The sequence below is a fragment of the Harpegnathos saltator genome, unplaced genomic scaffold (assembly GCF_003227715.2).
Source record: "Harpegnathos saltator strain DR-91 unplaced genomic scaffold, Hsal_v8.6 scaffold650, whole genome shotgun sequence".
Lineage (NCBI taxonomy): Eukaryota > Metazoa > Arthropoda > Insecta > Hymenoptera > Formicidae > Harpegnathos > Harpegnathos saltator.
Window position 1 is genome coordinate 138,115 of NW_020230483.1, and position 13,367 is coordinate 151,481.

General features: G+C 34.3%; 3 protein-coding genes across 4 annotated transcripts; 1 reads left to right on the plus strand and 2 right to left on the minus strand.

Moving 5' to 3' along the window:
• The first annotated feature begins 1,039 nt into the window (after positions 1-1,039).
• Positions 1,040-3,990, plus strand: Srp54k (signal recognition particle 54k). The gene is made up of 9 exons (XM_011148223.3): positions 1,040-1,117; positions 1,495-1,671; positions 1,760-1,989; positions 2,108-2,258; positions 2,389-2,537; positions 2,659-2,920; positions 2,992-3,100; positions 3,191-3,457; positions 3,545-3,990. The coding sequence occupies exons 1-9, from the start codon at positions 1,040-1,042 to the stop codon at positions 3,640-3,642; spliced, it is 1,521 nt and encodes a 506-aa protein (XP_011146525.1). The 3' UTR covers positions 3,643-3,990.
• A 1,651-nt stretch (positions 3,991-5,641) lies between these two features.
• LOC105187426 (chitinase-3-like protein 2) lies at positions 5,642-8,590 on the minus strand. The gene is made up of 6 exons (XM_011148224.3): positions 8,183-8,590; positions 7,520-7,783; positions 7,150-7,431; positions 6,834-7,070; positions 6,327-6,750; positions 5,642-6,229 (listed from the first exon to the last, which is right to left on the minus strand). The coding sequence occupies exons 1-6, from the start codon at positions 8,239-8,241 to the stop codon at positions 6,083-6,085; spliced, it is 1,413 nt and encodes a 470-aa protein (XP_011146526.1). The 5' UTR covers positions 8,242-8,590; the 3' UTR covers positions 5,642-6,082.
• A 2,162-nt stretch (positions 8,591-10,752) lies between these two features.
• Positions 10,753-12,935, minus strand: LOC105187427 (cytochrome b561). Of its 2 annotated transcripts, none has more exons than XM_011148227.3 (5): positions 12,809-12,935; positions 11,539-11,760; positions 11,250-11,458; positions 11,010-11,167; positions 10,753-10,925 (listed from the first exon to the last, which is right to left on the minus strand). In XM_011148227.3, the coding sequence occupies exons 2-5, from the start codon at positions 11,756-11,758 to the stop codon at positions 10,766-10,768; spliced, it is 747 nt and encodes a 248-aa protein (XP_011146529.1). In that variant the 5' UTR covers positions 11,759-11,760; positions 12,809-12,935; the 3' UTR covers positions 10,753-10,765. The 2 variants fall into 2 exon arrangements, with proteins under 2 accessions (XP_011146529.1, XP_011146528.1); XM_011148226.3 differs by lacking the exon at positions 12,809-12,935 and adding an exon at positions 12,168-12,248.
• Positions 12,936-13,367: the final 432 nt, after the last annotated feature.

Here is a 13,367-nt window from a genome sequence, read left to right on the forward strand (position 1 = left end):
ATCTTTTGATGAAGTATATAGATATCGTAGTCTGAGAAGTATGTTATTGAATAAACTGCAAGAAAATTATAAAACTGATATCTCAATTAGCGAGAATTTGCACAAAGTATTCAATTTGTGTTTTTATTTTCTACTACAGTACAGTTGTACTGTAGTAGTCTAACAGTTGTTTTTACTCGTAACTGTCTCTCCTAATACTGTTGGTTTTAATTTAGCTCTAGCTAGATCTAGGTCTTATTCAGCTATGTTTTAATCAGCTAGGTTTTACTCAGTCATGGAAAACTTGTATGAGTGGAAAATTTAAACAAAAATAGCACTTGTTATGAACACGAAAGAAAAAGCGTTTGTGTTTCATCTTTCATGGTACAACCAACTTCACAGTTAGCTGTCATATATATATATATATATATATATATATATATATATATATAATATATACATACACATCTTTAGACTCGACAAATCGGAACAATTCAGTTTCGATCGCAAAGTTTGTACTCTTTGAATTATACGACTATCTGAAATATGATCTATTAAAAAGAATATAAGAAAAATTAAACATAAACGAATTTAGATTTCTTGCAATAATAAAATTTTCCATTCTTTCATTCGTATTTTCAATTTTAGTTTAACTACTTCACGTTGAAATTCGCATCCCGGAAGTGGCCAACTTCAGACTTTACGGCAAAAGTGTCTGACTTCAAGCGTAATGGCGTACACCTCGTCGAGTGCATGTTTCAATCGATATGGCTGTTGGCTGTATCAAAGGTTTTGTTAGTGTGATGTGTAAACAAGTTGATCGAGCTTTTTGACGAATCAACGAGCAAAGAGAGAATAACTACAGTAGATTTTTGTTTCCGATCGAATAGAATACTGAGAAATTTATTATTTTTCGTGTAATCCTTCACTTGAGACCGGATGTGTCGTCATGCCATGTTGGCCAAGTCGGGGTATCATAACATATTTTATATGTTAATATTCTAACCAACTAATCGAGGAATATTTTACGTCAAGACGGTGAACAAAGAAACGTGGAAAAATGGTTTTGGCGGATCTTGGACGTAAAATCACATCGGCCCTACGGTCGCTCAGTAATGCGACCGTCATCAACGAGGAGGTGAGTTTACGTGTGGTGCAATTATCAAAAGCTGCTTGTAAACAACAGATTGAAATGACACGTTTCCATATTTTCTATTATATTCTAATTCCAAGAGATTTTCTTTTATTTATCTATCACATGCTTTATATATATGTTTTTTAAAATTTTCAGTGTGCTATGTATATATCTTCAATAACCTCTTTGTACATGTCAAACTCATATTTATGCAGTGTTTTTATGTGAATTTTCAGTTTACCTGAATTTGTGACATATGGTGTTATATTATTATTTCCTCTAAATTTTATTATAATAACTGTATGTGTGCATATAGTTATATTTTCATTATATATTTACCATACTATTTGTTTTTATTTTGAATATTTTTATTCCAACAGGTTTTAAATTCTATGCTGAAGGAGATCTGTGCAGCATTACTTGAAGCTGATGTAAATATTAGATTAGTGAAGAAATTACGAGAAAATGTACGTCAGGTTATCGATTTTGAGGATATGGCTGGTGGTCTTAATAAAAGGAGGATGATACAAAGCGCTGTTTTTAAAGAACTTGTAAAGGTTTGTTGAATATATATTATGTTCAGATTATAAATAAATTATGACATGTAAATTAATTGAAAAAACTTATAATTGATGGTTCTTTTAGTTGATTGATCCAGGTGTTAAAGCATACCAACCAGTAAAAGGCCGTCCTAATGTGATTATGTTTGTGGGTTTGCAAGGTTCTGGTAAAACAACTACTTGCACCAAACTTGCGTATCATTATCTTAAGAAAAACTGGAAGGCATGTTTAGTATGCGCTGATACATTTCGAGCTGGTGCTTATGACCAAATAAAACAAAATGCCACAAAAGCCAGGATACCGTTTTATGGCAGGTAAATAATTAAAGATTTGGAAGAAATATACAATAATTATCATGCTATTACATTAGCTGTTTTATATGACTTTATTACTTCTTGATGTTATACTAATAATAAAAATTTCCTAATTCAGTTACACAGAAGTAGATCCTGTAACAATAGCACAGGATGGTGTTGACATGTTTAAGAAGGAAGGGTATGAAATAATCATTGTAGATACAAGTGGAAGACATAAACAGGAGGAATCATTATTTGAAGAAATGTTGCAAGTTGCTAATGCTGTGGTAAAGTTACAACGCAATATGTTTTAATTTTGAACAGCAGAATTTCTTCATATCTATCGAACTTGTAAGAATTTGTATAACTCACTTATATAAAGAATAATTTTTAATATTGTATTTTACTATGTTTCAGCAACCGGATAATATAATCTTTGTAATGGATGCAACGATAGGTCAAGCATGTGAAGCACAAGCAAAAGCTTTCAAAGAACGTGTAAATGTCGGCTCTATTATAATTACAAAACTGGATGGTCATGCTAAAGGTGGTGGAGCACTTTCTGCGTAAGTTGTTTGTTGAATGATTTATATTGGCTATTAGTAGAATTACTAAGCAGCATTCTCTGTTATAAGTTTGATACTAACTTCATGTAACTTTGTTGTATTGTAACATAATTTTCTTTAGTGTTGCAGCTACACAAAGTCCTGTAATATTTGTCGGGACAGGAGAACACATAGACGATTTAGAACCATTTAAAACAAAACCGTTTATTAGTAAATTACTGGGTATGGGCGATATCGAGGGTCTCATTGACAAAGTAAACGAATTGAATCTAGACGATAATGAAGAATTATTAGAAAAAATAAAACATGGTCAATTTACTTTACGCGATATGTACGAACAGTTTCAAAATATCATGAAGATGGGACCATTTTCACAGTTAATGGTAAACGTTGATACATCTCTGTAATCTGTTAATATTTTATAACTCGCTCTACGAAATTATTTTATGTTTAGGGTATGATACCTGGATTTAGCCAAGATTTTATGTCAAAAGGCACAGAGCAGGAATCAATGGCAAGATTAAAGCGACTCATGACGATTATGGACAGTATGAACGATTCAGGTTTGTTATTTAAAATATTTTCTTTATATTGTTTTTATGACAATTCATGTAATTTATAATATCATCTTATTTTATCTATACTTGTCTTAGAACTAGATAGTAGGGATGGAGCCAAGTTATTTAGCAAGCAACCTGGAAGAATAGTGAGAGTGGCAAGAGGTTCTGGTGTAACAGAAAAAGAAGTTAAAGATTTAATAACACAATATACAAAATTTGCAGCAGTTGTCAAAAAAATGGGTGGCATCAAAGGTTTGTTTAAGGCCGGTGACATGGCCAAAAATGTCAATCCCACACAAATGGCAAAACTGAATCATCAAATGGCTAAAATGATGGATCCACGTGTGTTACATCAAATGGGTAAGTAAATTTATGTAGATCAAACTTATAAATCAGAGATACTTGTATATTGTTATGCAAGCTACTTATGTCTCGTAATTATGTTAGGTGGCATGCCAGGATTACAAAATATAATGAAACAGTTACAACAAGGGGCTGCAGGAGGATTGGGGAATTTAATGGGTGGTTTTGGTGGTAAATCCTGAGATGAGGCTCTGGGCAGTGCCACTACTGCCGTTAAGGACTGTTATATACAACCCTCAAGAAAATTACGCCGTATTTGAATTACAATACGAAAGGAATTGTTTTTCTCACTTTAAATGTGTTTTATAAGTAAAAATAGCATCACAGGAATCATTATTAATGAAGTGACATTGATAATAGATTCTTTGGCATCTTTGCGAATCAGTCATGGGATCGTTAAGATATCTATCATGTATATGCAATAAATTATCAATGCGCTAAAGTGCATGTTATTGTAAGGATATGAATTTATCCCAATACTGTTTTATAATCCTCTTATGTGACCTACTATATATTATGTTGATTAAAGATCTCATTTTTATTATTCCTTGTTACTTTAAGATTGAATGTAATATAATCTTATAATCTTGAAAGCATTAATAGGCAATAATAAAAATGCAAAGTATCTATCTATGTAGGTTCTTGTAATAAAGTATATGCGTCTTTTATTACAAAGGACAAATAAATATTGCTCCTGATTTTATATTCTGGGCGAAATGATTACACACGCCTTATATTTTACAATGCTAAAATGCTATAGCTAAAATAAGATAAATACTGAAAAATGCACTAGACTATTCACGAATTTGAAACCCTTTATTCAGAAACAGATGACAGGTCTTGTTACACATGTTTATAATCACGTATTGTATGGCACGTTTAAACCAGTTATATATAATTTATAACGATTGCGTTTCTGATATTCTCTAATCCATGGCATTATTTTGAATACTATTATATGAAATATATATGTATTAGGAGCGCAAAAAAGTTCTGAGCCTTTTTTTGCAAAATTCAAAATTTATTTAAAAACAAACAAAACTATATTAATCAACGAAATATTCCCCGTTTGCATCGATGACCTTTTGCCATCTTTCGGGCAACTTTTGCCACCTTTTTCCAGCTTGCGAATTCCCTCATGGTAGAAGCTCACCGGCTTCGAGGCGATAAAGTCATCAATGCATTTTCGTATCTCTTTAAGTGTCACAAAATGTGTATCAGCCAAGAAATGCTGCAGAGACCGGAATAGGTAGTAATCGGAAGGCGCCATGTCTGGGCTATATGCCGCGTGCGGGAGAAGTTCCCAGCCTAACGCAAAGATATGGTCCTGAGTCACTTTCGCAACATGTGGTCGGGCATTATCATGAAGCAGTATCACTTTACGACATCCTTTGCCAGTAAATGGCCTCTTTTCTTCAAACGCATTGCTCAATTGTTGCTGATAGCGATCTGCCGTTACTGTTTCACCCGGCTGTAACAACTCATAATACAATACACCTTTCCAATCCCACCATATGCAAAGCAAAACCTTCTTGGCGTGGATATTGGTCTTTGGTGTCGATGTCGAAGGTTGACCAGGGTCAACCCATGTTTTACGCTTCGGATTATCATAAAGTATCCACTTTTCATCACCTGTAACGATTTGGTGCAGAAAATCCTTTTTCCGGAATCTTGAAAGCAAAGTGAGTGCCATGTCACGCCGTCGATTTTTGTTGTCTTCGGACAGTGCATGCCGAACCCATCTGCCTTCCTTTTGAACTTTTCCCATTGCATGTAAACGTGTGGAAATGGCTTGTCGCGTAACGCCAAGTTGCTCTGCAAGCTCCTTTTTAGTTTGTGCAGAGTTTATATCCAACAATGCTTGCAGTTCGTCCGTTTCAATCTTTTGAGGGCGTCCAGCACGCGGTTCATCATCAAGACTGAAATCTCCTTGGCGAAATTTTTGATACCACCTTTTACACGTAGCATAACTTACAGCGTTCTCTCCATATGCAACACAGATCATTTCAGTGGCTTCAGCAGCATTTTTCTTAAGATGAAACGCGAAGTGGATGGAAAATCGAATATGCTCTTTTGTTATTGCCATCGTGAACACTGCTGATTTTAAGGTTATGTGCATCAAATGCCAAATCGCACGATGTTTCGAAAGACCAAATGTCACTGCTTTAAAACCGCAAAAGGGCGGGAAAATTAATGCAATTTAAATTGTGGTTTCAGTAGTATGAAATCTAGGGCTCAGAACTTTTTTGCGCTCCTAATATATACGAAATATATGAAAACAATAACATAAGAAACAGGATATGCGTATATTTACGCATAATATAGAACTCGACACGCGCGCGTATATATATATAAATATTTTTGATTTGACGTAACCAGGTACAAGTGCTATGCTCTACGGCATATAATACTATGTGCTTTGAATACCTTAGCAACTGATTTGTACAAGGAAAACTTTGAGCAACTCAGGTGGAGCATAAATATATCATTAAATAGTATATAGTAGGAATGCAATGGAATGCATTGTTTTCAATGCAAAATGCTTTAAGCTCTTGGTTGCAACTAGGTGGGAATCCTCCAACGACGTTGCACCTATTCAATAAGTTACAATCCTATTGACACTTATTGTTTGTCCAATTCCTTAAATGTCTTGGAGATGGTACGTGTCAACGGGAATGTTTCATTCGTGACGCAAGTACCATTCCAATCATCAACGTTTAAAGATAAGATCATAGCTCCTTTGAAGCCATTAGCGTGAATCCATGCACTCTGAAATTCGAATGTTACAATATTAATATATAGTAAATGTAAACCTCAGATTTAATATACACATTAATTGTTGTACGAATAAAATAAAACATTTTACCTTGTAATAAATACTCTGCTTGTCATCATAAGATATCCATTCCTTATCTTTAAACGCAAATGGAACACGACTTTCTTGGTTAAAGACTTTCCAAGCTCCAGACTTTAAGAATTGACAGACTGTAGGATAAGACACGAAACCCTTTATGCCAAGCTTTCCGAATCCACTAGCTGGAGCTTGTAGATCATGGTTCAATGGATTATCTAGCTTGTAAGAGTGACCATAACTTGGTATGCCTACGACGATTTTCTCCCGTGGCATTCCCTTCGCTATCCAATATTGAGCAGAGAAATTCACATTTAAAGTGGACAAATAGCCTGTTTCTGTACAACGAGGGAAGAGAGGAGCATTTAAATCTGTCACCGGAAAGTACCAAACGTAGAAATGATAATCGTACGACATCATATTTATGAAGTCGACGTGTCTGAAAAAAAAAGAAATCCAACAATCCGTGACAATCGTTCGAAATATTTTACAGCTAACAAAATTTCTATTTCTAATACATACTCCGCGATCTCGGGAACAAAGTAACTTTGATCTATAATCGCTTGTGGTGCCGCGACTGCTACTGTTAAAATTAATTTCTGTCCGCTACGATCAAATTCCTTTCGTAATTCTTGCAACAATTGCACAAAGTGTATCTTTTCACGATCGTCTGCTCCTAACCACGCTGGAAACTCCCAGTCAACATCAAAACCATCAAGATGGAAAGTTTTAGTTATATTTAATACTGATCGTATAAATCTGCAAGAAAAATATTAATGTGATTTAAAAATTTAATTATTATAAAGGGCAGTTCTGAAAATTAACAGAGAAATCATACCTTTTTCTATTTGCATGATTCTTTACCATCTCGGGAAAACCATCATGGAGCTCATTATTTCCGCCAGCACTAACCATGACCTTTAATTTAGGTTCACGATTTTTTAAATCGACCACTCGCTTGTACACCCACTCATTGTCTCCTATATCAAGTGTGCTATTCACCACGCTCGCAAAACCCACGATAATATGCGTACAAATATGAGGGTCAATGTGCGACGGACTGAGCTCCCACGACGTGTTCAGGTCCCCCGATATTGTATAGTAGCATACGATGATCTGACTAAACATAGAACAGGGAATATTTCAGTATAAAGTACACAAACAAGTAAATAAAAACAAATTGTATTTTTAAAACTAAGTTTTCTCACCCGGTTGAATTGCGGATGTATTGTTCCGATGTGTTGACACTTGTGTTCCTGTCCGCATTCTGATTCTCCTTCGTCGATTCGGCGTACATCCGAGCCCGACGTAGCCACGCAGCAATCTTGGCATTGTCAATTTGATCTTCAACGAATCTGTCCGCTTTCGGAGCTCGTAAGACGAGTATACCGAACCAAGCGCGTGTAACAAAGAGAACTCCGACGATTAGGAATGTTAAAATAAGGCAAAGAACTTGCGTTCGCCAGCGCGGTCTGAAAAGATATTTAATTTTGTGTCGTAATAAAATCTTGAAAACTCAGACGCTCGAACGTTTAAAGCTTAGATTCAAGCAATGAGAATGATCGTGTGTGCGAGTGCATGAGACGTTCATCGATCGAGTACATCACGTCTATGCAAATCACTGACAAACGATGTTTGATTAATTGCAATGACCTTTCGTGACGAGAGGCGTGGAAGTTCAAAAGTTAATGATGACGCAGAGCGAGAAATCGATACAAGGTTTCCCGTCTCTGTCTTTCTTACGTGCGCACGATACGTCAAATAATTTCGAGAGATACACGCATTTATGCAATGCATTTACATACTATCAACATACGAACTTATATATGTTGACAATACATTTCTTTCTTACAAAGAATTAACATACTCACTGTCGTATATCAGTTAATAATTCATATTTCGCCTGAGGCACAGGGATTTGGTTAACCATTGAATGTTTTATTTGTTGTAGCTTACTACACTGCCGAGCGCGCTACGCAACGAGTCGCTTTCGAAAAAAGCGAGAGATACTTCCAAATTCAGCTGAAATGTCGTATCGTTGTCTACCTGTCAAAACGTTGTCAAACCACTGGAACGACCGCACAGCTGACAGCTACATATAAACTGTTTTCACAACGCGCAAAGCGAGTCAATCGCGTGGAAAAATCTATCCATATGTATCAGCGACAATTTATAATTGCGTACGCGCGAGATGGGTGTGTTCCATCGTGATCTACCAAATATATGGTCCACAATGAAATCGAGATCGCCCCCGACATATATATATCCGATACTATAGCTACTATATAGCTATACGTATAATCTTGCCTTTTCACACGATCCTCAACTGATTAGAAAATGTCCCAAAATGGTCAGGACGCTCTTTCTCGACGTGTTTCGAAACACAGTCGATGTGCACTTGTATCTAGTGTAGATAGTGCAATCTAGTGTAAATAATGTACTGCAGTATAGATGGAACAGTATAGCACGCATTATCGTAATTAAATCATCTATCCAGGAATAGGGGACAGCACTGACTGAATGATGAATAGGCGCGAAATTTAAATATTTTAATATATATATTAGGTAAATCGGAAAGTTCCGTCCATCTAGCGGCAAGTAGTTATAGTTAGAACTGTCGTTAACCTCTGATGTTTAAACGAAGCATAATGGTTTGTTTTGACATCTGTCAATAACATTCAGTACATAAAGGTATACGTTTGCATCAATAACATTGTTTTTTACTGCATCGAAAATGTCGAAATTTGAGCCAAATAAGCGTCATTTGCGCGAAGTGTTAATCTTTTGCTTCAATTGGAAGAAAACCACCTGAAGCTCGTCGAATGCTCGTAGAAGTTTATGGTGATAATGCTCCTTCCGATAAAACATGCAGACAATGGTTTCGACGCTTTAAAAGTGGTGATTTTGATGTAGAGGACAAAGAGCGTTCTGGACGTCCAAAAGTATTCGAAGACGAAGAATTGCAGGCGTTGGTGGACGAAGACCCATGTCAAACGCAAAAGCAACTTGCAGAAGCATTAAATTGTATTCAATCTGTCATTTCCGATCGTTTGAAAGCCTTAGGAAAGGTTTACAAGGAAGGAAAATGGGTCCCATATGAATTGAAGCCAAGAGACATTGAAAGGCGAGAAACCACCTGTGAAATTCTGCTTGCTAGCCAACAAAGAAAGGGATTTTTACATCGTATCATCACTGGGGATGTAAAATGGATTTATTTTGACCACTCTAAACGTCGAAAAACTATTTGCGATCCCGGCCAACCCTCAACATCGACGCCAAAGCGGGATATCCACAGAAAGAAGGCAATGCTCTATATTTAGTGGGATCAGAAGGGTGTGCTGTACCATGAACTGTTGAAAAGTAGTCAAACAGTCGCAGGGGATCTCTACAGGGAACAAATGATCCGTTTGAGCCGAACATTGCACGAAAAACGACTAGAATATGAAACGAGACAGCATAAAGTGATTTTGCTTCATGACAACGCTCGACCTCACGTCACAAAATCTGTCAAGGAAACGTTAGAAGCACTTCGCTGGGAAGTATTGCCCCATGCGGCTTATTCACCAGACTGTGCCCCTTCCAACTACTACTTGTTTCGGTCGATGTCACATTGCTGATGAATGCTTCGATTCTTATGAAGACGTCAAAAAATGGGTTTCTGACTGGATAGCCTCCAAAAATGAGCCATTATTTCGCCGCGGAATTCGCTTGCTGACCGAAAGATGGGAAAAAGTCATCGCTAACAATGGTCAATATTTTGATTGATATACTTTTTCATTTTGTTTCTTAAATAAAGCCATATGTTTTCCAAAAAGCGGATGGAACTTTCCGATTGACCTAATATATTTAAGTGAATACAATGATGCATACAATTTAAGGATAAACAATATCAATATTTGTGAATGTTTGCAGATTACAATTACCAATTTGTTGGTTATCAAAAGGAATAAAAAACTTATTGCTTGCAATTATGATATATTGTTATTGCGTTATACATATAGGTATATTACATTTTCATTAAATTATTTAATAATGTCAACAGTTAAAATATATGTATATGTATATATCATATAAGAAATAAATTTACATGTACAGTATATTCTACACACAGCACCAAAAGCTCAGAAAAATATATAAAACTTTTTCTCAATGTAAACATAACATACATTTCATCTATTAAAAAAATATTTAAATTATATAACATAGAAATATTTATAGATTCCCAGATCATTCAGTATTGTGCTTCTGATCTTATAGTGACAAAACTCATAATCACATGAAACAGTCTTATTTATACAAACATTACACATAAAAAATCTGCAATACTTAGAACTCGTAAATACTCTCCATTAAAATTGAGATTTTAAATTAGTGACGTTACTGAGAAGCGAATTTACATTCAATAAGCATGGAGTTTCAATCTTTATTGTGCAATCTGATCTGAGTTTAATGCACTATCCAGTTCCAGATAATAAAACCTCATCTTCAGGCATTGGTAAACGTCTGTAACGAACTTGCGTTACCAAATATACTGACAGACCTCCGAATGATATGAATAGCAATCCTATAATATTTATCAGCACTCCTTCTCCATCAAAGGATGAATATTTATCTCTGAAATATGTCAAAAGTATTAGAAAAATATATTTCCATATTCATTAGTTTGTATTATTCTGTTTATTACTAATTAATTGTTACTTCAAAACGAAAATTGCTTTTTCATTGAGACCCAATAAACATGATGCAATTGCACCAACAAAGCCTGCAACGCCAAAATACATGTGAATTGGCATATAAGCAGCTCGTAATGAGGCATGTAGTCCAGGAAAAAGGAAAGAGACACATCCAGCAACCCACTGTAAATACATAACATTAGCACATATGTTTCTATATTCAGAATTATTATTTAATATTCAGAAACATATCAAACAAACTTACCTGACAACAGAATAATATTACGGTCGTTAGACCTATCCAGCTATGTAAAGAATACATATTCGGAATAGGAGGAGAAGCTAGATTATGGCTGTCAAAAACTGCTACTAGAGCAATTACAGTTACCAACATAATAAGAATCATTTTTCCTGCATGAATCAGTTTCAATCGTCTCTTGCGTAGATTCCGTTGTGTCCTATAAATAAGCATTGCTACAAAAGAAAGACAAACTGGTAAATTATATGCATAAATATGAAAACAAGAAGAAAACTGTTTTTTAAATATATTATACCATTGGCATACAGGAACACAAGACCTATAGTCATTAATAAAGGATGCCAATTAAATTCAAGTGTTGGATTAGATCTCCAGGAGAAGCCATTTCTAAAATAAGTTGTCCATACAAGTACCAGAATTACAAGAAGCGCACCAAGCGCTTCAGTCAGACTCAGAAGAGGAATAAAACCATCCAAAGAATGATGTGTTTGAGGTAATTCTCTTATTTGATCCATGTCTGAAAATATTTTGCTTTTACTATATATATATATATATATATATATATAATATATATATGGAAAACATTAATAAACTATATTAGGACATGTAAAATACAAAGGTATACTAGTTAATTACTATAACATAAATAGAACAAATCATAAAACATATATAAGACAATATCTACAATATATTAATTTGCCATTTGCATTATATTAATAATAATAAAAAACATAGAAATCATAGAAAAATTTTCTTTTTTGAAAATGTTCAATACTTGGAGAACTAAAAGGATAAAAAAACAAGATAAAAATAATCAATTTTGTTACAAGTCTATTATGCATGTAACATATTGAATATCTTATAGAACCTTATTCTGTAACATATTGAATATCTTATAGAACTTATTTCAGTTGTTAAACATACCTAAACATCTTACATATTCATATGGGTAATTTAACATAATCAACTCTGCATAAATTTTAAATTTTAATAAGTAAATAAGATAAGCCTTAATAATTAACTCTTCTCTTTATTCTCATGTATATGTATCAAAATTAGATTTCAGAAACAAGTCAACAGATTTGACAGCATTTAAACAGATGGAGCAAGCATAATATTTACATAAAAAGTAAAAAAAACAAAACTGTTATTCATGACTGCCATCTGTAAGTAGAGTTAATTTGACATCGATATTAAGTTTAACATATTGTTTAAAATAAAAGACAAATTATTTTTCATAATTTTAAGTACAACACAAATATTCGATATATATGTATTTCTGCACAATAAGAAGATATCAGTAAGAATAACGAAAAAATAAAAAAGTAGTCGTAAATGAAGTATATAATCATTAGATGACTGAGCATATGGTTCATATCGTGTACATGACGCGGATATAGGAGTCACTAAGATAACAGCTGTCACTTTGGTTTGTTTGTCGATAGCGTGATAATATAATTTTGATTAAATTTACCATGAGCAATATCTTATCTCAAATATAATATCTCGAGATAGCAAAAGCTCTTGATAAATATAATAATAAATATTTGTAAAATTCAACTCACTTAAGATATTTTACAAATAATACTGTATGTGCAAACGTTGTGGATATTCAACAAGTATCACGGTATATATCTCATATACGCAATGAAAGGAATTTAGGTTCATTGATTTTCCCGTACGATATATATAGGTTAACTTTAAGGGCAAGAGCACAGGCTTTTGCAAAACACATAATACACAACGCATAAGAGAATCAACCAATCAGAGTTCTTCATTTCTGTCCTGAGGAGGGAAATGAAGAAAACTAATTGGTTTATTCTCTTATGTGTAATGTATTATGTGTTATGCAAAAGCCTGTGCTCTTACCTTAAGGGTGCGTTCCGTTTCACGCATATGCGCGCATTTTTTATAGTATACGTGACATAAATTATAGATAAATGCGCACATATGCGTGAAACAGAACACACCCTAAATCAGAGTGAGAAAAAGTTGTTTTACTTCCTCACTTCTATCGTATAGAAAGGAAATGGCGGCTGTCAAGTGCAAATGGTGTCATCATGTCAATTGAATTCTTATTGTTAACAGTCAATACAAAAGAGCGAGAAGCAACAACCGAAACAA

Excerpts from the sequence above, each read along its gene's own strand:
- Srp54k (XM_011148223.3), top strand. The coding sequence starts at position 1,040 with ATGGTTTTGGCGGATCTTGGACGTAAAATCACATCGGCCCTACGGTCG. Across the intron at positions 1,990-2,107 it reads AGGATACCGTTTTATGGCAG|TTACACAGAAGTAGATCCTG; the intron begins GTAAATAATTAA and ends TTCCTAATTCAG. Across the intron at positions 2,921-2,991 it reads GACCATTTTCACAGTTAATG|GGTATGATACCTGGATTTAG; the intron begins GTAAACGTTGAT and ends TTTTATGTTTAG.
- LOC105187427 (XM_011148226.3), bottom strand. The coding sequence starts at position 12,204 with ATGTTAAATTACCCATATGAATATGTAAGATGTTTAG. Across the intron at positions 11,761-12,167 it reads TGAATATGTAAGATGTTTAG|ACATGGATCAAATAAGAGAA; the intron begins GTATGTTTAACA and ends AAATATTTTCAG. Across the intron at positions 10,926-11,009 it reads AAAGCAATTTTCGTTTTGAA|AGATAAATATTCATCCTTTG; the intron begins GTAACAATTAAT and ends GACATATTTCAG.
- LOC105187426 (XM_011148224.3), bottom strand. The coding sequence starts at position 8,241 with ATGGTTAACCAAATCCCTGTGCCTCAGGCGAAATATGAATTATTAACT. Across the intron at positions 7,432-7,519 it reads TACATCCGCAATTCAACCGG|TCAGATCATCGTATGCTACT; the intron begins GTGAGAAAACTT and ends TTCTATGTTTAG. Across the intron at positions 6,751-6,833 it reads TTTGTTCCCGAGATCGCGGA|ACACGTCGACTTCATAAATA; the intron begins GTATGTATTAGA and ends TTTTTTTTTCAG.